General features: G+C 41.1%; 1 protein-coding gene across 1 annotated transcript in view; it reads left to right on the top strand.

Moving 5' to 3' along the window:
- Positions 1-22582, top strand: part of LOC138568836 (ATP-dependent translocase ABCB1-like) — a 615126-nt gene that overhangs the window by 588292 nt on the left and 4252 nt on the right. The window contains exon 22 of the mRNA XM_069646608.1: positions 15483-15629. Coding sequence (XP_069502709.1) covers positions 15483-15629 — 147 coding nt within the window. The remainder of the gene's footprint in view (positions 1-15482; positions 15630-22582) is intronic.

Below are 22582 nucleotides of genomic sequence, written 5' to 3'. Positions count from 1 at the left end.
TAAATGTGATGCATTTTAAGAGTGGCATAGTTGCAGGCCATTCCTGTGGCGAGAGTAAGTGGATTTCAGAGAAGAGGGTCTGGTGCATGGGATTTTCTTGGAGGAGCTTGGTGCCACAGCGACACAATAGATATCTTCTTACATGTGACAGGGGCATGTTGGAACTGCAATGGGTACATTAAGTAATTGGGGCACTGTTAGGAAAGATTCTCTTTACTGCACCTTTCCTTCCATCTTTATGGAACCCCTAAACTTTTTGCTTTTATTTTTCAATCTGACCTGTACTTTTTGCAGTACAGTGAAGCCCTAAGCTTCACTGTACTGGCCTTTGCTCACATGTTATGGGGAAACTGATATGTCCGTAAGGCTATCAGTACTGGGAAACAGTGTTTCCCTTAGTCTTGTGACTGTGTTGCTACTTGTGGTTACTTTTGTATCACATGAGGTAACTTTTTATCATTGCACACAGCGCTTGCACTGCAGAGCAATGGGGTTCATTTTTGTTTTTCCCTAGACTAACACTCAAAGGATTGTTTGGTTAATCTGAGGTGCTTAAAAGATGGGCTGGTGGCAGCAGTAACTTTTCCCCACTTTTTGGGGAATTTCATGTTAGCTTAACCGCGTTTACCGCGTTTGGCTACTTACTGTGGCTACTGGCCAAACATGGCCGTGCCACGAGGTTTTTCGTCCATTGTTTTTGCATGTTGTTGTTTAGCCTTCTTCCTGGACTAAGAGGTCAGAAAGATCCTTATAAGGACTTCTAGTGCCCGGGAAAGCAGGATCTTTTGGCGGGATACTGGAGGGCTTTGTGTGTTTGCAGGCAGGATGTGGGCTGGGTCAGTCTGACCTCAATACACATCCTGGTTTCTGTGTGTCTGAGTGGTATGCATGAGTGTTCCCACCAGTGGTCCTGATTGGACCACTGTAGGGTGTGTGTGTGGGCTGGTTCTGCCATTGGCTAGTGGGAGTTTCGACTCCTACTTGGCTTTTAGGGTAAGAAGAGGGCCCCTGCATGCAATTCTCAGAGATTCTGGAAGTACCTGAAGGAGCCAAATTTCTGCCCAGCTGAGAAGACCCGCAAAGAAACCTGTAACCTGTATGAAGGAGGCCTGGCAACCAACTTCTGCTGCAGTCCTGGTGGAGCCCTGTCTGTCTCTTGATCTCCAGTAGGCCTGCGAAGGTGCTACTACCCCTGGATTGCAGGGACCATCCATTCCCGAAGCCTACTCAGTGCCCAGCACAAAAACTGCCTTCGGAAGTGCCTGGGAATCGTCCTGTGGCTGACCAGCTTTGTTTTTGGGCTACTCTTTGTTTCCATTCCGTGTTTCCACCTGAAACCTAGCACACCTTCAGCTACCATGGCAACGACACCCTCTGCGAAATTTCGGCATCCTAGCACCAAGGGTACCTGAGAAATAGCGGAAAGTCCAAACGCGGCTTCTGAGTCCTGCTGCATAGCTGTGCGTGGTGTGCACATCCTAAAGCTGCTTTTCTGACCCGCCTCCAGTCCCGAGAAGGGCGCTACATCATTTGTTTCTGCATTTCTTCATCCAGAGTCCTTGCACCAGAAAAAGATCCTAACCGGAGAATCATTCGAACTTGCAACCCGTGAAAATCGTGGACCGCGGAATTCAGCGGGAAAAGCAAGCCTGGAAACCCTTCATTTGTTCTGGAAAGTCTTGGGAAGATTCAGAGTGAGGGGGGTAAGTTATTGAGCTTTTAACATACCCCTACACTCCCATTGTAAGTCAATGGACTTATAATACTCGTTATCTTAAACCTATTGGCTTTGCCACACTTGCCTTGGCAAGACTTGTAACTGTTGGGGGGAATTTTGGACACTGTCTACCTTGAACCGTGGCTCTAAGAATCCATAACTGGACCCCAGAGACCCTACCTACATTTTCTCCTGCTTCCTGAGTGCTGTATCTTGGTATCCTGAACAATAGGGCACAAGGCCCCAGGCGACGTAGGGTTGGACAATATTAGTTAGGGGTACATTCTCTGTGGAGCTTTTTGTGTGTAATACTCACCTGTTGATTCCCTTGCAGGAGTATCTTGAGTTGTATTATGCACTTGAACCTGTGACTGTATATATGTATTTTAGTTTGATGGTATTGGTTGACAAGTCTACTTGCTTGTGTTCATTTTTCTTATAGTGTATTTGGCCATAATTAAATAACTGTATTTTTATACATCCTGTCTAAAGGTAATTTGTGACTCCCATTGTGTGACCTCATTGTGGACCCTTTACAATCTCACCCCTCTGAAGATCTTAGCCTAGACCACTTGTCACTGCTACCTTAAACTGGTTTGGCTACAGCTTCCCAGAGTTGCCCCTGTCACAATATAGGTTGGCCTTCTATACATCTGCCCACCAGGCCAGAGGATAGTAAATCAGTCTTAACAGACACATTAGAAGGTGCTTGAGATATGCCCAGAAATTAGGCCCAGCAGTGTCCACTGGTCCTGAGTGCAGTTAGTGCATGAGTGTAAAATGCTTTTCAGGAAAGGAAAGTAATTTGCTGGGGAAAGTTGCCACTCACTGGGAACATGTCAAAATACTGCTGATAATATTTTCATTGTTTTACTTAAAACCTTCATGATGATGTGCACTAGAATACAAAACCAGGCCCAGGTTCACAAAGGATAGTTACATTTCACTATGCTTTTATGTGCTAAGGAATCAAGATTTAGAGACAAATTTCCTGATATCAAGATGAGTAAGTACGAACATCAGTACATAAAAACTGATTGGTAGCAAGCATTAGTGGTTTGCGGGATGCAATGCTGTGCCAAATAATAGCAAATTTCCAACAAAATGGGGAGCTGATGTCCGTCTTCCTCAGGACTTGAAGAAGTGGTAAGTTGTTTGTGTTTTTGAGAAGGTTGTTTTACATTTTATCCTCTCTTACTGCTGTTCTCAGCATCTCATAATGTATCTTGATGATACTAAAAACAAAATATGATAAAACTAAAGTTAAAATCAAACACTGCCCATTTGTTCATCTTCACAATGCCACATGTGCTCTTATTTCAAATGAGAGGAACAGTTACCAATTGATGGTACAAATCTCGTAGTTGGGCGGGACATTTTTCTCCGTCTACAACTGTATGTGCAGGATACATCCTTAATAATCTGCAAGAAACGATAACAAAAGGAATTGGGATAACCATCTCATTCCTTTACTGTGGAGTAAGAATTGACACAACATCCCAGTAACAACCAGTTCAGTCACTAAATGCTCACAAAATATGTCGCGATTTGAGCAAGGTAAACGAGGGAGAAGTTCAATCAATCTTCCTTCCATTGTCTTCTTTACAGTACTCCAAAAATGTCTCTAGCGAAATTTAATTAGATAGTGTTACTCTGTTAAACCTTTGTGTGGTCTGTATACACTTTCGAGTGGCTAAGCTAAGCCTGTCTACTCACGATACATGTACAGAAAAGCAGCCGCAGCATTGCTTACCGTTGGATTTCTTTTCCAAATCTAATTAGGAGCCGTCATTCATCCTCAAGCATTCCTGCTTGGTAATGATGGAGAAAAGGGGGCGAACGATCAACACCTCTCCACTCACTGCCGTAGGTTTAGATGTAACCATTCAGTCTCGTATTTTCTCATTCAAAAAATAACTAAGCATAGTCATAGAGAGAGGACTTGAGAAGATCCATAGGATGCCATTGGGAGAATTTTTTGCACAATGTCTAAAATTATCAGTGATGCCCTTAGGTCTCACGATTTCTAAATCACAGCATACATTACTAAGTATAATCATAGAAAGAGGACTGGTGGCTGTTCATAATGTGGCATGGGGATTCTAAAAATATTCCCCAACTGCTCATAACATGTGGCCTAAAGGCACTCCTATTTCTTCAAAAACTAAATTAAAATGCTGTGAGGACATCATATTTAGTCATCCATCAATTGTCATCAATTGCAGAGAATTTCACCAGAATGCTCATGTTTTCTATAATTTGGATCGGTGTTAACTCATCGAAGAAAAACTACAGTAGTAATTCTACCAAAGTTGAATAAGGAGGAAGGTCTTCTGCTGACTTTCATACTATTTTATTTTACAGGCATTGTGTCCATTCTTGTTGATTAAGGCCATTAATGTAGCTTTGCGTATTATAATGCCACCATTGTTCACTTTGAGGCTGTATTTTGTCCATCCATTCCCCTGATTTTGTCAGTGGCCCACCATTTTAATTCACTGCAATTATGATTTTCTTCAATATAGTGGGCCACCAAGGCTGATGTGATATTTTTATTGCAGATTTTTGACTTGTGTTCCGCAATTCTTAGTTCAATGGCTCTGGAAGTTTTACCTATGTGTGTTTTGTTACATGGGCACAGTATGGCATAAATTATGTTTTTGTTATTGCAAAAGCCAGGTCTTATGATTGATAGTCAGAGAGATACATGCTGAAGTAGAATTGCAATGACAGCATCCCCACATGGGAAGTGACCCTTAACGGATGCTAATTCCCATGCTGAGGTGATGCTGTTTTTTTCTTTCATCTATGAAATCTCTGTCGGCTCTGGAAATCCATTCTTTTAAATGTTTCCTTATTTAAAAGCATACATTGAACAGTGTAATGTAGAGTTATTTCATCGTAATAAATGCTGATGTTTGGATATTGCTTTTTTTTAATTTCATTGTGATGGGTATTGTATTTCATGGCACACACTAGATAGGGATTCATATTTTCTCTGGTTTTCTTCTTGGTCAGAAAATTGTCCCTATGTTGATGTCTAGCTCTTTTTTTAGGTTGTCAAAGTAATTTAGATGGGTACCCTCTTTCTAGAAGTCTAGCTTGTATTATATTCGATTGTGTCAACACATTTTCTATTTTGGAATAATTTGGTCTTGCCCTCAGGAATTGACCATAGGGTATATTATTATGTAATGCTTGTGAGTGAAAGCTATCGTAATGTAAGATAATATTTCGGTCAGATTCTTTTCGATACAAATAGACTATTATTTGTCTGCATTTCTCTTTGATCGACAAATCTAGGAACGCTATGTGTTTTTTATCTGACGGCATAGTAAACCGTAGCTATCCCAGATGATAAGGATATCATCAATTTAGCGCTTATAGAACTTAAGCGCAGATCTGTAGGTATTAGTATCATTCAGAATGAATAGTTGTTCAAATTTCCACCTATAAAGGGGTGGCATAATGAGGGGCAAAACCCACTCCATCACTGTTCCTTTGATTCGCATATAATATGAAGATTTGAATCAAAATAGTTTTTGGTCAATGATAGCTCCAAAGCTTCTATCAAAAAATCACTAGAAATGGCCTGTGGTTCTTCCCTTTCTTCCAAATAATCTTTCATAATGCCTAAAGATTCAATTTGGGGAATACTAGAATAAAGGGATTTCCACATCTAAGGTGATTAAGACATTGGTGTTAGTGTGGAACGGTAGGTTCTCTATTTGATTAATCACTCCTGTGTAGTCCGACAGATATGTATAAGATGTCACTGCCAAGGGTGGGCCTCATCACGAGTTTGGTGGTAACCCTTAACTACGGTGGTAACGCTATTACCGCTGCATTTAAGGGTCCGCCAAATCACAGGTTTGGCAGGTTTTACCCCGGCTCTTTGCTGGGGGCAAATGCACAGAGATTTTGCTGATTTTCTGCGCTATTACCATGCACTAATACCGCAGACTGCAGTAGCGCCGAAAATTGGGAGTTCCTGAACAGGCCCAATGGGGAATGGGGACTTACCGTTTGGCCAAACCCGTGATCTGGTGCAAATAGCACAGGGGGGTTGGCGGTAATGCTAATAGCCTCATTGGTAATACCGCCGGGGATACCGCCCAACTCATGATGAGGCCCACATTCTAAGAACTGCTCAATATTGATCCACATAGAGACACGATTGGGTTTCCAGGGGGATTCAAGGGATCTTTATGTACTTTTGGTAATATATAAAAAAGTGGGTTTCTAGTGTTATCTGGGGTCAGGAAATGTAATTACTTTTTGTCAAATGACCTTCTTCTAGACCTCTACTAGAGATCTGAAAATTTTCTTTTTTAATGCTGTCTTTAGGGTCTCCTCTAAGTTTCAGGTAACAGTCTATGTTGCTTAATTGTCTCTTAACCTCCAAATCATATTTCTTTTCATCCCACACCACTATACCTCCACCTTTATCTGCCTTTTTAATCATGAGCGACTGATCGTCTTGTAATTTCAAGAGGCCAGCCCATTCTGTTTTCAAAAAATTTAAACTAGGATTATGTTTTCCCTTTTCTTGAGAATCATAAATAGAATAGAATTCTCTTAGTACAACATTTTCAAAAATGGCTGTTTCTTTGGAGACCATTTGTAATGATGGTATACAAGATGATTTAGGTTTGAATGAGTTCTCTCCTCAGTCTCATGTCTCTCTGTATTATCTGGACCAAAATAGTTGTTTAACCATATTTTTTGAAAAAAGGTACGTGATTCTATTTCTGCATCCATTCTAATTGGATTTTTCATTGGTATAAAAGAGAACCCTTTTTCCAAAACTGCCACCTCTTGTTTGGTCAATGATTTATCCGAGATGTTATAGATAGCAGATGGTTTTTCTACCATTCCTACGCCTGTTTCCTGGTTTCAAAGAAATTGGACAGTGGAGGAGGGTATTTTTTTTTGTGGTGGAAAATGTAGTTCGTGTGGAAGATATAGCATAGAATGCCCAAGAGGTAGGAAATTAGGGGGCATTGGGTAGCCAAATTGAGAATAATTCTGTTATTGAACATATTGTCTACCTCTGCGCCCTCTAGAGTGGCCTCTGTTCCAGGACCTACGGTTAGATTGATGTCCTCTCATTCCTCTATGATTGCACATGTCACCATCATCTGAAGATGTAGCCGAGAAGGTGACTCTTTTTCTGTGTGAGGACTGCCCTTGTTTTTGTTTGTCTGTATAATTCCAATAAGTCGGACCTTGATAATCAGTATTAACATATGGATATGCAGTTTGTTTAGTGAAATTTTGAATATCCTTCAACAATTTTTCAATTTTCTTTTTTGTAGTACTTTAGATGAATTCATGTGTTTTTTTTTTTACTATTAGCTCTAGCTTTCCTTTCGTATTTAATATCGTATTATCAGTGGCCAAGTATAATCTGCTCATTCTATTTCCTCTCCTATTTTGATGCTTTTTCTTAATGCGGTATTAATTGTCAAGAGCATACAAACTCTGCTACATTTTGTAGCAACTCCTGAAAAAGAATCTTTATACTCATCATCATCCAAAAATAGACAGGGTTCATTTTGAACCAATAAGTCTATAGGGATAGTATTGTTCTTAAATATTCTGTCATAAATGACCATTGATCTCAGTCTTAAATTTCTTTTTCTTGAGTTTAAGTATACCGTCACTTGTAATATTAAGATGATCGTCAGTTGTACTTTTGGGTTGTACACAATCCAAGAAAGAGGGAGCATTAATGGCCTCTGCCAATTGTTCCTCGCTGAAGGACACTGTATCTGAAGCTGCCATTCTGAAAGGTTAGTGATCTATACTGTGTCACTGAAGAGTATGCTCTACTATTCACCACAGGTTGTTACAGGTTAAAGCTAACACCCACTCAGCAACGTGATGTGCATAAAACAAGATTTTTTTCCATGGGCATCGGCGAAGCAACTATAATGTAAACAACTAAGTGTGATGCCTCATGGAACATAGAAGTATATTAAATCTCTTCATTTTTGAGGGCTGCAGACAGAACGACAAAGGGTCAATGTAAACCAGTTAGATCATAATAAAATCCATGTTCTTTATTTAGAAATATACATATTTTATAAAAACCAATTTTAAAGGCTGATACATAAACCTACGTTTTCTTTTGAAACAATCACAGTTTCTGAGAGTAATTTTATGCATATGCCATAAAACTTTTGCTCATTGAGATATGCAAAACAATTCTCCACTTAAGTTGTAAAGTTAACATGTGCAAAAACACATAATAATAAGAAAACTCACTGAAGAGTTGATGCATAATATCACTGATTGCATATGAACAATCTAATACAGTGATTACGTTTTAGAAAAAATGTGACAACTCTAAACTAAGAAAAGCTAAAATAATGTAGATCAACTTTTTCACCATTAGGCAAGGTTCAAATATGAATCATTCAAGTACCGGTCAACTAAAGGTAATTGAGAGGAGTATGAAAGCTGGGCAAACCACTCTATCTTTAATTCATGAATCTCCCGTATCAATAGTTTTGACGGAGGTGTCATCTAGGTCCAAGAAAAGGGGGAGCTAATGACCGTCTTCCTCAGGACTTGAAGAAGTGGTAAGTTGTTTGTGTATTTGAGAATGGCGTTTTAAATGATATCCTCTCGTACTACTGTTCTCACCATCTCATAATGTCTCTTGGTGATACCAAAATCAACAACTAAAAGATAAAACCAAAGTTAAAATCAAACACTGCCCATTCGGTCTTCTTCACAATGCCACATGAGCTCCTCTTTCAAATGAGAGGAACATTTACCAGTTGATGGTTCCACTCTCGTAGTTGGGTGGGAAATGTTTCTCCGTCTACAACTGTACGTGCAGAATAAAGAATACATTCTTAATTATCTGCAAGAAACTACAACAAAAGGAAAGGGAAGCATACATTTTTTGAAACAGCACAGGCAGACCTTTTGAAGAAAATGTGACTTGTGCAGGTTACACAAGTATACAGTGCCTAAAGTAGTGACTAAATGTAGTTTACATTTTGGGAAATGAAAGGGTTGTGTAACAAAGTGCAGTAGCAAATGTACAAAAATGTTACCAAAACCAAGAGAAAACAACACATGTCGTACCTTCCCACATTGCCATATGTGTCCCAATGAAAATGGTACCTCACATGTGTGGGTGCATCTACCTGGGCGCAAAGGGAGAAGGCTCAGCCTGGTACATCAAATGCCCTGGGGAAGACTGGATTTGGATTTGTGGACAACCCACAGATTTGGGCTTAGGGTGTCACAGCCACCAAGTAAAACCGGGTACCTCATGCATTTCTGAAAAGAAGACACCTGTGGGAATCCTAAGAGCTTTGACTTGCACGAATCTCCCTAGAATGTATCACCCACAAGGCCCGGGAAAGTAGGGGAAAAATGCAATTTTCAGACATTTGCCAACAGGAAACCGCTGAAACACGCCACCAACAAAACATCCTCCCTTCCGGCATTCCCACAGGTGTCCCGACGAAAATGGTACCTTACATGTTCGGGTGCACCTACTTTGGTGGAAAAGAAAGAGTGTCAACCATCCACAAGTCCAACGGAAGTCTCAGGGAGCCCCGGCAGGGTCCCCATCCCTATCCGGAGTTAATAGCTCTGATGCAGCACAGCTACAGCTCCACAATGGCCAGAGGTAATGTCCCGGCCATGGGCACCTGTCTCTCATGTGGACATATCATCCCAAGTCCAGCCCTGGTTCCAGGGAACCCCGGCAGGTTCCCCATCACTTCCTGGAGGCCAGAGGGTCCCCATCACTTCACGGAGGCACAAAGCCAGGGACATGACCCCCCCACCATCCTGGAAGTCTGGCTGGGTTGTGTTATAGATTCTCCCTCTGGGAAAGGCTGTTGACTCTGCCGAGGCTCCCTGGAACTGCTGCTGGGCTTGTGGACAGTCAAACCACATGAGGGACAGACACCCAATGCCAGGGACATCACCCCACCCATCATGGAGCTCTGGCTGGGCTGCCTTACAGAATATCCCTCCTGGAAGGGATCATCTTGTGACACTTGTGTCTGTCTTGCTTTACTTGCTGATTCAGAAAAAAAACACAGAATTAACCCTTACCCCACCAGAAAAAATGGCAGACCTGGCTAATGTCACAGCCCAGTTGGCGGCCCATCAAATACAGGCTGAAGCTAGAATCCATGCAAATCTACCAAAATTGGTTCAGTTGCAAACTAGATGCCTACAACCAAAGGCAATACTTGAACCATACCTAGAAGGCAAAGATCTAGGGAATTATTTCTTGAATTTCATATGCCTAGCCGAAGAACTAGGATGGGACGAGAACCTTAAAAGGTGCTATTTGGCAACTGTCTTGAAAGGTGAACTATAAACTGCCTATGAACTTCTTAATCTTGCCCAGGGAGCCACCTTTCTATCCATAAAAGGATTGTAGAAAAGAGTCGGGCAAACTTGCAATTTTGATCAGCAGAAATTGAGGGCCATTAGATTAAACCCTAGAAATTGAATGTGTCAAAAACACTGTAGCCCTAGAGATAATCCCCCTAGAATAGTTCACCAATTTCTTGTGCCCTTTTTTGCAAAAAGCCATTTTACAGTTACATCGACCTACCCTAGCCATGGTCATTGCAACTGCACAAAACCAATCACACAAGGGGAGACTTTGTTCTGATACATAGTCTCCACCTTAAGGGGTAGAATTTATTCTGGTACTGAGTCTCCCCATCAATGGGGAGAATTTATTCTGCTACAGAATCTCCCCCATCAAGGGTAGGGTTTATTCTGATACAGAGTCTCCCGCTTCAAGTGGGAGACTTTATTCTGGTACAGAGTCTCCCATTCAAGGGAGAGAGTTTATTCTTCTACAGGGTATCCCCAATAAAGGGGGTAGCATATTCTGCTACAGTGTCTACCCTTGAAAGGGGAGAGATTATTCTGATATAGAGCCTTTCCCATCAAGGGCGGGACCTTCTTCTGCAAAAGAGTCTCCCATTCAAGGGGTAGCGTTGATTCTGATACAGAGCCTACCCCATCAAAAGGGAATGTTTATTCTGCTACAGAATCCCCCCCAACAAGGGGAGAGTTCATTCTGCTACAGTGTCTACACTGGAAAGGGGAGAGATTATTCTGATATAGAGCCTCCCCGTCAACGGGTTGAGTTTATTCTGATACACAGTCTCCCCCTTTCAGGGATAGAGTTTATTCTGATACAGAGTCTTTGCTTTAAGGGGGAGAGGTTATTCTGCTAAAGAGTCTCCCCCATCAAGGGGAGCGTTTTTTCTGCTACAGAATCTCCCCCAACAAGGGGAGAATTTATTTTGATACATAGTCTCCTTTTTCAAGGGAGAGAGTTTATTCTGCTACAGAGTCCCCCCTTCAATGGGGAGAGTTTACTTTGACACAGCGTCTCCCCTTAAAGGGGCACAGTTTGTTCTGATACTGAGTCTCCCCTTCAAGGGAGAGAGTTTATTCTGGTACAGTCTCCCTTCAAAAGGGAGAGTTCATTCTGACATAGAAAACAGTTTATTCAGATACAGAGTCTCCCCTACAAGGCGGTGAGTTTATTCTGGTACAGTGTCTCCCCTTTCAAGGGGGAGAGATTATTCTTCTGCAGAGTCTGCCCCATCAAGAGGGAGAGTTTATTCTGCTACAGTATCCCCCACATCAAGGAGAGAGTTTATTCTGATACAGAGTCTTCCACTTCAAGACAGAGAGTTTATTCTGTTACTGAGTCTCCCCATCAAGTGGGAGAGTTAATTCTGCTACAGAATCTCCCCCATCAATGGGGAGAGTTTATTCTGATACAGAGTCTACCCTTTAAGTTTGAGAGTTTATTCTTCTACAGAGTCTCCCTCATCAAGGGGGAGAGTGTATTCTTTTACAGAGTCTCCCCCATCAAGGGGGAGAGTGTATTCTGCTACAGAATCTAAGACAGAGTGTCCTTTTTCAAGGGGCAATGTTTATTCTGCTACAGAGTCTCCCCCCATAAGGGGGGGGAGTTTATTCTGCTGCAGAGTCTCCCCCACCTAGGGGAGAGTTTATTCTGATACAGAATCACCCCAAACAAGGGGAGAGTTTATTCTGATACAGAGTCTCCCCCTTCAAGGGGGAGAGTTTATTCTGATACTGAGTCTCCCCCTTCAAGGGCAAAGGTTTATTCTGGTACATAGTCTCCCATTCAATGGGGAGCGTTTATTCTGCTATAGAGTATCCTGCTATAGAGTATCCCCAATCAAGCGGGGAGTATATTCTGCTACAGTGTCTACCCTTGAAAGGGGAGAAGTTATTCTGATATAGAGCCTTCCCCATCAAGGGGGAGAACTTCTTCTGCAAAAGAGTCTCCCATTCAAGGGGTAGCATTGATTCTGATACAGAGTTTACCCCCATCAAATGGGAAAGTTTATTCTGCAACATAATCCCCCCCAACATGGGTAGGGTTTATTCTTCTACAGTGTCTACCATTGAAAGGGGAGAGAATATTCTGATATCGAGCCTGCCCTGTCAATGTGGTAAGTTTATTATGATACACATTCCCACCCTTTCAGGGTGAGAGTTTATTCTGATACAGAGTCTTTGCTTTAAGGGGAAGAGTTTATTCTGCTACAGATTCTCCCCCATCAAGGGGGAGAGTTTATTCTGCTACAGAATCTCCCCCAACAAGGGGAGAGTTGGTTTTGATGCAGAGTCTCCTTTTTCAAGGGGGGAAGTTTATTCTGCTACAGAGTCTCCCCCTTTAATGGGGAGAGTTTACTCTGACAGAGCGTCTCCCCTTCAAGGGGCCGAGTTTATTCTGGTACAGAGTCTCCCCTTTCAAGGGTGAGAGTTTATTCCTCTGCAGAGTCTGCCCCATCAAGGGGGAGAGTTTATTCTGCTACAGAATCCCCCACATCAAGGAGAGAGTTTATTCTGATACAGAGTCTTCCACTTCAAGACGGAGAGATTATTCTGTTACTGAGTCTCCCCATCAAGTGGGAGAGTTAATTCTGCTACGGAATCTCCCCCATCAATGGGGAGAGTTTATTCTGATACAGAGTCTCCCCCTTCAAGGGGGAGAGTTTATTCTGATACAGAGTCTACCCTTTAAGGGTGAGAGTTTATTCTTATACAGAGTCTCACTCATCATGGGGGATAGTGTATTCTGCTACATATAATCTCCCCCAACAAGGGGAGAGTTTATGCTGAAACAGAGTGTCCCTTTTCAAGGGGGGAAGTTTAGTCTGCTACAGAGTCTCCCCCCATAAGGGGGAGAGTTTATTCTGCTGCAGAGTCTCCCCAATCTAGGGGGAGAGTTTATTCTTATACAGAATCTCCCCAATCAAGGGGAGAGTTTATTCTGATACAGAGTCTCCCCCCTCAAGGGGGAGAGTTTATTCTGGTACTGAGTCTCCCCTTCAAGGTCGAGAGTTTATTCTGGTACGTAGTCTCCCATTCAAGGGGGAGCGTTTATTCTGCTATAGAGTATCCCCAATCAAGGGGGGATTATATTCTGCTACAGTGTCTACCCTTGAAAGGGGAGAGGTTATTCTGATATAGAGCCTTCCCCATCAAGGGGGGAGCTTCTTCTGCAAAAGAGTCTCCCATTCAAGGGGTAGCGTTGATTCTGATACGTAGGCTACCCCCATCAAAAGGGAAAGTTTATTCTGCAACATAATCACCCCAAAAAGGGTTGGGTTTATTCTTCTACAGTGTCTACCATTGAAACAGGAGAGAATATTCTGATATCGAGCATCCCCTGTCAATGGAGTAAGTTTATTATGATATAAAGTCCCGCCCTTTCAGGGAGAGAGCTTATTCTGATACAGAGTCTTTGCTTTAAGGGGAAGAGTTTATTCTGCTACAGATTCTCCCCCATCAAGGGGGAGAGTTTATTCTGCTACAGAATCTCCCCCAACAAAGGGAGAGTAAATTTTGATGCAGAGTCTCCTTTTTCAAGGGGGAAAGTTTATTCTGCTACAGAGTCTCCCGCTTTAATGGGGAGAGTTTACTCTGACAGGGCATCTCCCCTTCAAGGGGCCGAGTTTATTCTGGTACAGAGCCTCCCCTTTCAAGGGCGAGAGTTTATTCTTCTACAGAGTCTCCCCCAGCAAGGGGGAGAGTTTATTCTGCTACAGAATCTCCCCCAACAAGGGGAGAGTTTATTCTGATACAGAGACTCCTTTTTCAAGGGGGAGAGTTTTTTCTGCTACAGAGTCTCCCCTTCAATTGGTAGAGGTTACTCTGACACAGCGTCTCCCCTTCAAGGGGCAGAGTTTATTCTGATACCAGTCTCCCTTTTAAGTGGGAGAGTTTATTCTGATATAGAAAACAGTTTCTGATACAGAGTCTCCCTTTCAAGGGGGAGAGTTTATTCTGTGACAGAGTCTCCTACTTTCAGTGGGAGAATTTATTCTGATACAGAGTCTTCGCTTTAAGCGGGAGAATGGATTCTGATACAGAGTCCCTTCAAGGGGGAAGATTCTTCTGGTACAGAGTCTCCCCTTCCAAGGGGGAGAGATTATTCTGCTACAGAGTCTCCCCCATAAAGGGTTAGAGTTTATTCTGCCACAGAGTCTGCCCCTTCAATGGAGTGTGTTTGTAATGACAGAGTGTCTCCCATTCAAGGGTCAGAGTTTATTCTGGTACAGAGTCTCCCCTTTCAAGGGGGAGAGTTTATTCTTCTACAGAGTCTGCCCCTTCAATGGGGAGTGTTTGTGCTGACACAGTGTCTCCCATTCAAGGGTCAGAGTTTATTCTGGTACAGAGTTTCCCCTTTCAAGGGGGAGAGTGTATTCTTCTACAGAGTCTCCCCAATCAAGGGGGAAAGTTTATTCTGCTTCAGAATCTCCCCTTCAAGGAGCAGAGTTTATTCTGGTACAGACTCTCCCCTTTCAAGGGGGATAGTTTATTCTTCTATAGAGTCTCCCCCATGAAGGGGGAGAGTTTAGTCTGCTACAAAATGTCCCCCATAAAGGGAGAGAGTTTTTTCTGCTAGAGAGTCTTCCCTTTCAATGGGGAGTGTCTGTACTGACACAGTGTCTCCCGTTCAAGGGTCAGAGTTTATTCTAGTACATAGTCTCACCTTTCATGGGGAAGAGTTTATTCTTCTAAAGAGTCTCCCCCGTCAAGGCAGAGTTTATTCTGCTACAGAGTCCCTCCTTCAATGGGGAGAGTTTATTCTGACACAGCGTCTCCCCTTCAAAGGGCAGAGTTTTTTTCTGATACAGAGTCTCCCCTTTCAAGGGGGAATGTTTATTCTGCTACAGAGTCTCTTACCAGCAAGGTGACGGCTCAAGAATATTTCAACAGAGACTCGCCTGACTGGATTTTTCAAAAACCCATTTCTTGTCATGGAGGAGAATTTATTTCACTGGGGGAGATTCCATTTCAGAATAAAATCTCCCCAGTGAGACTTTATTACAGGGAGGGTTTATTTCATGACACCAGCATTCAATGCACAGCTGTTACTGTAAATTGAACATTGTGCTATTTGATGTTTTAGGAACAAACAGGTTAGTTAAAATACGTTTTTTATTTAATGTATTTTATTTTTTTAAAGTAATTTCTGTTTCTTATTTATTTTAATTAATGTTAAATATGGGACCAATCAATATAGGATGATTGAGGGGGTAGAGATGTGTTGCCAAATGCATAACACAGTACCTTAAATGACAGAGTTCTTGCATAGTAGCATAAGTTGGCAAACAAAAATGCATACTGAAACCTCTTTGTGTCTCTCTCTCTCTCTCTCTCTCTCTTTCTCTCTCTCTCTCTCTCTCTCTCTCTCTATATATATCTCTAGAAATACAAGACACGAGTCGGAGATAAAGGGGCACAGCTGTCAGGAGGACAGAAGCAAAGAATTGCCATTGCCAGAGCTCTTGTTCGGAAGCCCAAAGTGCTGCTTCTCGATGAAGCTACCTCTGCCCTTGACACTGAAAGTGAAAAGGTTTGTAATATGTAACGTGAAGTTTTTACTAGCTACCATCACTCATTTAAACATTGATATCATTATTATCTCTGTTATTAATACTATTATTGTTATTGTGTTAAGTAATAATATAACTATTATTATTTAGTGTTATTATTATATTATTATTATTATTATTATTATTATTATTATTATTATTATTATTATTATTATTATTATTATTAGTGTTATTATGAACATAAGCACTGTAAATGAATGGCTCTTGGTTAAAGGTTATGATAATGGACCAGATCAAAAAAGCTTAGAAATAGGGTCTACATAGTTGTAGAAACCGCAGGTTATTTAAAACTTCAATCATTTGCGGATAGGGTTTTTTTAATCTTCTGGATCTTCGTTCACCCAAATTAACAGGAGCACTATATAGCACAAAGAGACTGCAGGTGAGGTGACACAATTTAACCTAAAGTGTGCTCTAATTATTTTTTGTAATAATTAATAATTTTTTAATAATAATTAATATTAACGTCTTAACACCATAATGGTAGACTTTCAGATCATAGCTGTGCCAGGGCTCTCTTTGGAAGTGAGTTATAGGGACCGAATAATTGTCCCCAGGTTGTTGGAGAAAACTAGAGGTAAGGGCCATTTACCAACAGGTGAATTTGAAGATGACCTTGTTTTGGCTCAGGTTGTCAGTGGCAAGGGTAACCACAATTTATAAGCAGCATTTGCTTGATGATATTAAAGTAACAGGTACTACTCAATTGCCACTGATTTTACGCATTGAAATGACTTCATGACTCTAGGAATGGCCCCTCAATGGAATGATCCAACCAACATTTTCAGATATTTGTAAAGCAGAAAAATCTGCTCTTAAATTGTACGGAACAGGATCATTTAGCTACCCTGACCCTGTCTTTCTGCTTGGAGAGTAAGAGGATCTTCGATTTCAAAGTATACCTAGATGTGATGACCACTCCCTGTATAGGTCTGTTGTATCTCATGTACCTCAAGTTTTGCCTCAATTTGTTCACTTTGTGATAAGTAATTGGTCACTGTAGGAATCCTGGGAGCTCAGGATACCTTTGTTCTTGCAAGGAGCCATAAATTGAGACTGCGATCCATTTTCAATGCATTTGCCAAAATGACAATTATACTCAAGGGAAGTGACTGGTGCAAATAGAGACTTTTCAAGTCTGCAATGTTCTCAGTTAGGCCATGAAGTGTTTAGTTTCAACAGTTGTTTTGCTTTTGCGTGTTTTAAGATTTTAGTGATGCTGTCAGGAGGTGTAGTAGCAGTTGTTACAGTGTACAGTTACTACTTTGTCAAGAACAAAATGTGCTTAGTAAAATGAAAATTCTTCATTAGAGGAAATTATTGTAAAAGTTAATCATGTTTTGTTATTAGTGGCAACAGACGCTCCACATGCACAGATCATCCTGGGTGTGGACTTTAACTCAAATCTTAATGAAACAATGTTCAAATCTGACATAGTCTCATCATATGAAATACTGGCATTTGAAAGAGGGATACTTTGGCGCAAATATATATCAGAATGGGATCTGCAGGTTGTTCCTTTTGAACAAAAAACTGAAGTACATACCTGGGCACGTGGCACAAAATGTACTGCAATAGATTACTTACTAATCTCAAATTCCTTGGCTGAATTGACTTCAAGTTGTAAGATCATTGAAACACATCTAAGTGATCATTGTATTTTGGAGTGTCTGTTAGTGAGAAGCACCCCAATGTATGAAACTATGCCAGCATTGGGAGTATTGGAGATTGATCGTAAGGCACTTTCTATCAGGTGGAATGTTAATTTATATAGGAAGCTAAATTATTTAGTTAACAGAGATTTGATAAAGGCTAATGTTGAATCTTTGTCTAATGACGATCTTCTGATTTGGGAAAGGAAAAATGTCAGAATGATACGTGGTCACCTGAATACCTTAGCAAAAAATCGTACAGCAGCTAGCAAATATGACCATATGAAAAGATTTAATGTCGAAATCGCATTAAGGAAAACACAAAAGAATAGCGTACTTCGCAAATTGCTGAAAGAATCTGTTAATACAGTGGATTATACGATTGAGAAAAAGAGAATTCTGGTTAATTATAGAAATGATGTTAAATATATTAAAATTCATGCCTCTATTGAAACTAATCAAAGGATGATCCAAAATCTGGTTGGCAAGAACTCGAGGGAAATTTGGGCTACTTTGAAGGATCCCTTACTGCAAGGCAAACCAGATCTGTGTTCCGCAGTAAGTGGAGAAGTCGGGTGTAAGATTTATGAAGCAAAATATGCCATGCCTGTGAAATTCTGTAGCTTAAGTTCCCCTGATCTGGCTAGCAATATTCCCTCTATATGTCCTTGGGGTTTGAGCGATATCATTGCTATAATTGCAAAATTAAAACCTTCCAAAGCTGCTGGTCCTGATGGTATTCCTCCATGCGTTATCAAGGACGACCCCAACTTATGGGCAAAAATCATTCTAAAGAGGTTGGATTGTGTATTTAAAATAAAGAAAATTCCAGAGTCATGGATATCTGCGATCGTTATTCCATTACATAAAAAAGGTCCGTTAAATGACCCAGCTAACTTTAGACCCATAGCCCTCATTGATACCTTTGCAAAAATTGTCTCAGCTTTAATTTTGAAGGACCTAAATGAGTTTATCTCGAAACAGAAAATTCTTTCGAGGTATCAGACTGGTTTTCGCAAAGGTATGGGTACACAGCTAAATGCAACCCTGTTAGCTCACATATTGAAAATCTCTAAGGTGAAGGATCATGGTCCAGTATATATGGCATTAGTAGATATATCAGGAGCTTTTGACTCTGTGATTAGACAAGTGTTGTGGCAAAGGATGCAGGATATGCAAATTCCGTTGCACCTGATAGCACTGATCATCTTGCTTCATACTAACACAAGCTATAGGATCAAGCTGGATAAAGAAGGATCTTTGACGCCACCAATCAGTACATATATAGGGGTGAAGCAGGGTTGTAACCTCGCAGCAACCCTGTTTAACCTATATTTGTCTGAAATAGCTTCAATATGGTCGACGTGTAACTCTTTTGCGCTTAAAATAGGGGACCTTTGCTTAGATTGGTTAGCGTTCGCAGACGACTTGGTAATGTTTGATTCTACTCCCTTTGGGCTTCAACATAAATTAGAGTGTCTTGTCGATTTCTGTGAGAAGCGTAATTTACAATTAAACCCGAACAAATCTCACATCCTGATATTTTCAAATAAAAGAAAACTGGTAAAATACCAGTGGAAAATAAATGGCTCTTTGATTCCACGTGCCTTAGGTATGATTTATTTGGGCTATAATTTGAATAATTCCGACTCATGTGACAAATGGAATAGAGAAATTTCTATTAAAGTAATGCCTTTGATCGCACAAATGAAACTAATCTATCTAAGAATCTGTAATTGCTCCATAATTCCATTATTAGATTTCTATAAGCTCAAAGTTGAAGCAATTATTTTATATGGCTTAGACTTGTGCTTTGCGGAAATTGGCCCAATATTAAATAAAATACAAGGGAAAATTTGGAAGAAGGTCTTACAGTTGCCTATGTCATTTCCAAACTCTATCATTATTCATGAACTAGGTCTATCTTCCTTGGCTACTAAACACCTATGGAGAAAGCTTACGTCCTATGCTAAAATCTTGGAGCCCTTACCGAATTCACTATATGAAGATCTTCTAAACATGCTAAAAAAGGGCAAGCCTGTGTCAGTGGCGACTGAAGGTATAAGGTGCGTCAGAGAGCTTGAAAAAATAGAAATGGTAAGGGACGACCTTATAAATCGTCCTCAGATTGTAAAGTTCAAGCTCATACAATTTGATTGGGCTGTCAATTCAGATAAAATTGAGGAATATCTTTTATATAGGGAGTATGCAAAATATCGGCACAAACAGTCATGTTTACCTATATATCTGAAATTGTGTCCTAGCCATAAAATGCGCACTATGTACATGAGATTCAAATTTAATCTAATTCCGACATTAGAGCGTATTAAGAATTGGCCAATTTGTGCTGCCTTGGTAAATAGGAGTTGCAGATTTTGCGTTAATTCCCAAAAAGAAACGCTGAAGCATCTTGTCTTGCAGTGCTTGTATTTTGAAAAAACACGACAAAATAGCTTGTTAAAAAATCAAAGTCTAATATCTGAATACCAAAGTGAATTACTGTGGTCGCAATGTATGTGGGGCTATCGTATGTCAATGATTATTGACTTAACACAGTTGTTGTTTATAATTGAGAAGAGTTTAGTGCTCAAAAACTCATGTGAATTTGGAGTGGGGATTGAGTTTCGTGATTTTCCAGCCAAATTATGATTAGGGCATACAATAGATGGCTATCTTTTTTAAAGGAGAAGTGTGTAATGATGTAAATAATTGTGTTTAACTCAGGCTCTTAAGGTATTTTAAATTAAAATCTGGTGGTATTGAGTTATCACAATGTTATATTTACGCGTTTCGATTGTGAATAGGTGCTGCTTTGTCATGTCGGCTTTAAATATTAAAGTTATGACAATGTATTAGAGTTTTTACTTTGTAACTTTTAGGTACACTGCATTGTAATGTATAATATCAATGCCTTATTTTAAGTTTTGTAACTAATGAATTAATATTAAGAAAATGTTGTAAAGATACTTGTATAGAAAAACAACTAATAATTAATAATAAAAAAAAAAATGAAAATTAATTATTAATATGTTTGTGTGGACAATAGAACAACAAATGCAAATTCAGACTATGGCACAAGATAATTATAATTGCTGGATTCATAAATGCTCTTAAATTGTTTGGCCACATTTATATACCGCACTCGGGTAGTACCAGGAGTTATGGGCCATTAGGCCAAGTTAAAGGGCCAAATTAAAGGCCAGACAAAATCAAAATGAATACATTTTTAACAACAATAAAAAATCTGCCTGAAGTGGTTGCTGGGAACAGTCTTATTCTGAGCAACCATGTCCAAACGTAATGAGGAGGGAAGTGCATGGGCTCATCAGCAGATGGGCAGCAACTGCCAGGTGCGGCATGGCAAAGATGGCATGCAACAAGAGGGGGGGATAGTCACCACCCCTCAACAATGTAAGGAGTTGGGTAGGGGGTGAAGAATTCATGTGCCCGGGCCACGTGTGTGAGGTGCAGCCCAAGCAGGCTGAGTGCTGTGCAGGAATGGGGTCCTCCAACCTAAGAAGTTAAGGCGGTGGTTCAGAGGGCCGTTCATTTTTTGTGCCCGGGCTGCATCCTTCAGGTGCAGCCTGGGCATGGTGGAGAGTGGCATGCTGTCAGCAGGGAACTCACATAAATAGGCGGAGTGCCATGCTGGCAGCCATGGCCACATGGCTTTCAGCATGCCGATCCTGTGATGATAGTCCTGCTGCTCTTGCGTTGCTCCTTCTCATCATGGGAGTGCTATGCTGACAGTCACGCCACCAGTGAGCCCGGGTGAATGGTGATGGTGTTCCTTCTCATTTGAAAATTTCTCTGCTATACTGGTTTTCGAAGCCATACCAGCTCATATAGCCTAGAAATTGGCCAATGGGGAAACGCCATGTCACTTCCCTGGGATGCATATTTTACAAATGCACTACAGGTGTCATTTTTAGAAGATCCATTTTCTCTCAGATAATCTTCTTACTCTATAAATAGCTCTGTCTCTACTAGAAAAAGCATGCAATATTACTTGAGGAAATCTGTGTCAATTAATTTGCAGCATTTACTTAGGGTGCAAATAGAAGCTCCATGTTTATTTGGCATCCCTTTGTGTGTGGTAATGAGAGTATGTCAATGTGATTGTTAGTGACAATAAAAAACTTGAATTGGCACATTAATCAAAACTGAAAGGACACATCCTGCTGATCCCATTTCAAATTGTGGATGTCAAGTGCTTGTGCACAACTCCAACTGCCTTCAGTGCTGATTCCCGACAACAGAATTCCACAGCTCATCTCGCCTTTGCTGACCCCCAGAACTAATGCATAGTAGGAAGGTTCACCCAATAAGTTTGTAATGTATATTGCTCTATTAGATAAACAATAACTTTATTATTTTATTTTATTTAGTAAGTATTTGTAAGGTGCCTATACAAAAAATATTGTTTCCAGGCACAACATAACAAAAGAGGGGAGGGAACAGGCGAGTAAATAAACAAAAGCAATAAATAAAAAACAATTGCGGTCTTACACGGCCTTGTGACAGTCGGAACGTGCAAGTGCAGTGACAAGAAGTGCAGAAGAGAGGCAGAGGTATGGGCACGTGCTAGTGGGAGCCCAGGAGGGGAAGTGCCAGGAAGTGTCAGGGGATGATGCCATTGGCTAGGTGCTAGGGTGTAGGTGTCCCAAAGAGGGGGATGCATTGAGGCTCGGCTGGGTGCCCATAGGGCAGTGCTGATAGGTGTGGGGGTTAGCAGGGTGAGGGATAGAGGGAAATACGTAGGAGAAAAGATGAGTTTTAAGAAGTTTCCGGGAAGTAAGGAGGCTCTATTCTGAGAAGGGCAGGGAGGTTGTTCCAAAGGCAGCACCAGCTGAAGAGAATGACCTACCTCCCACGCTCTGCTTGGAGAAGGGTTTGATCAGCATAGAGTTGGACCAAGAAGAGAGGAGGGCTCTAGCAGGGAGGAGGACCCCGAAAGACTTGTGTATAATGCAGAGGATCATGAGTTTGATCCACAAAGCCATTGGAGCCAGTTGAAGGGGGCAAAGTGAAGAAAGGGGAAGATTGAGGAAGAGGCTGTTGCAGTAGTCCAGCCTAGAGAGGACCAGAGCTCTGGAGACATACTGAGCTTCTGGGGGAAGGTGAGAAAAGGGAGAATGCTTCGAAGCATGTGAAGCTGAAAGTGGGTCGCCTTGGCAAGGTATAAGATGTGAGGGGTGAAGGAGAGAGAGGAATTGAAGATGGCCCCAATATTTTGGGCCTCACTAGGTGGTGAGGATAAA

This window comes from Ambystoma mexicanum, chromosome 2q, assembly GCF_040938575.1.
Source record: "Ambystoma mexicanum isolate Mex_15411 chromosome 2q, UKY_AmexF1_1, whole genome shotgun sequence".
Taxonomy (NCBI): domain Eukaryota; kingdom Metazoa; phylum Chordata; class Amphibia; order Caudata; family Ambystomatidae; genus Ambystoma; species Ambystoma mexicanum.
This window is presented reverse-complemented; position numbering and strand designations above follow the sequence as displayed.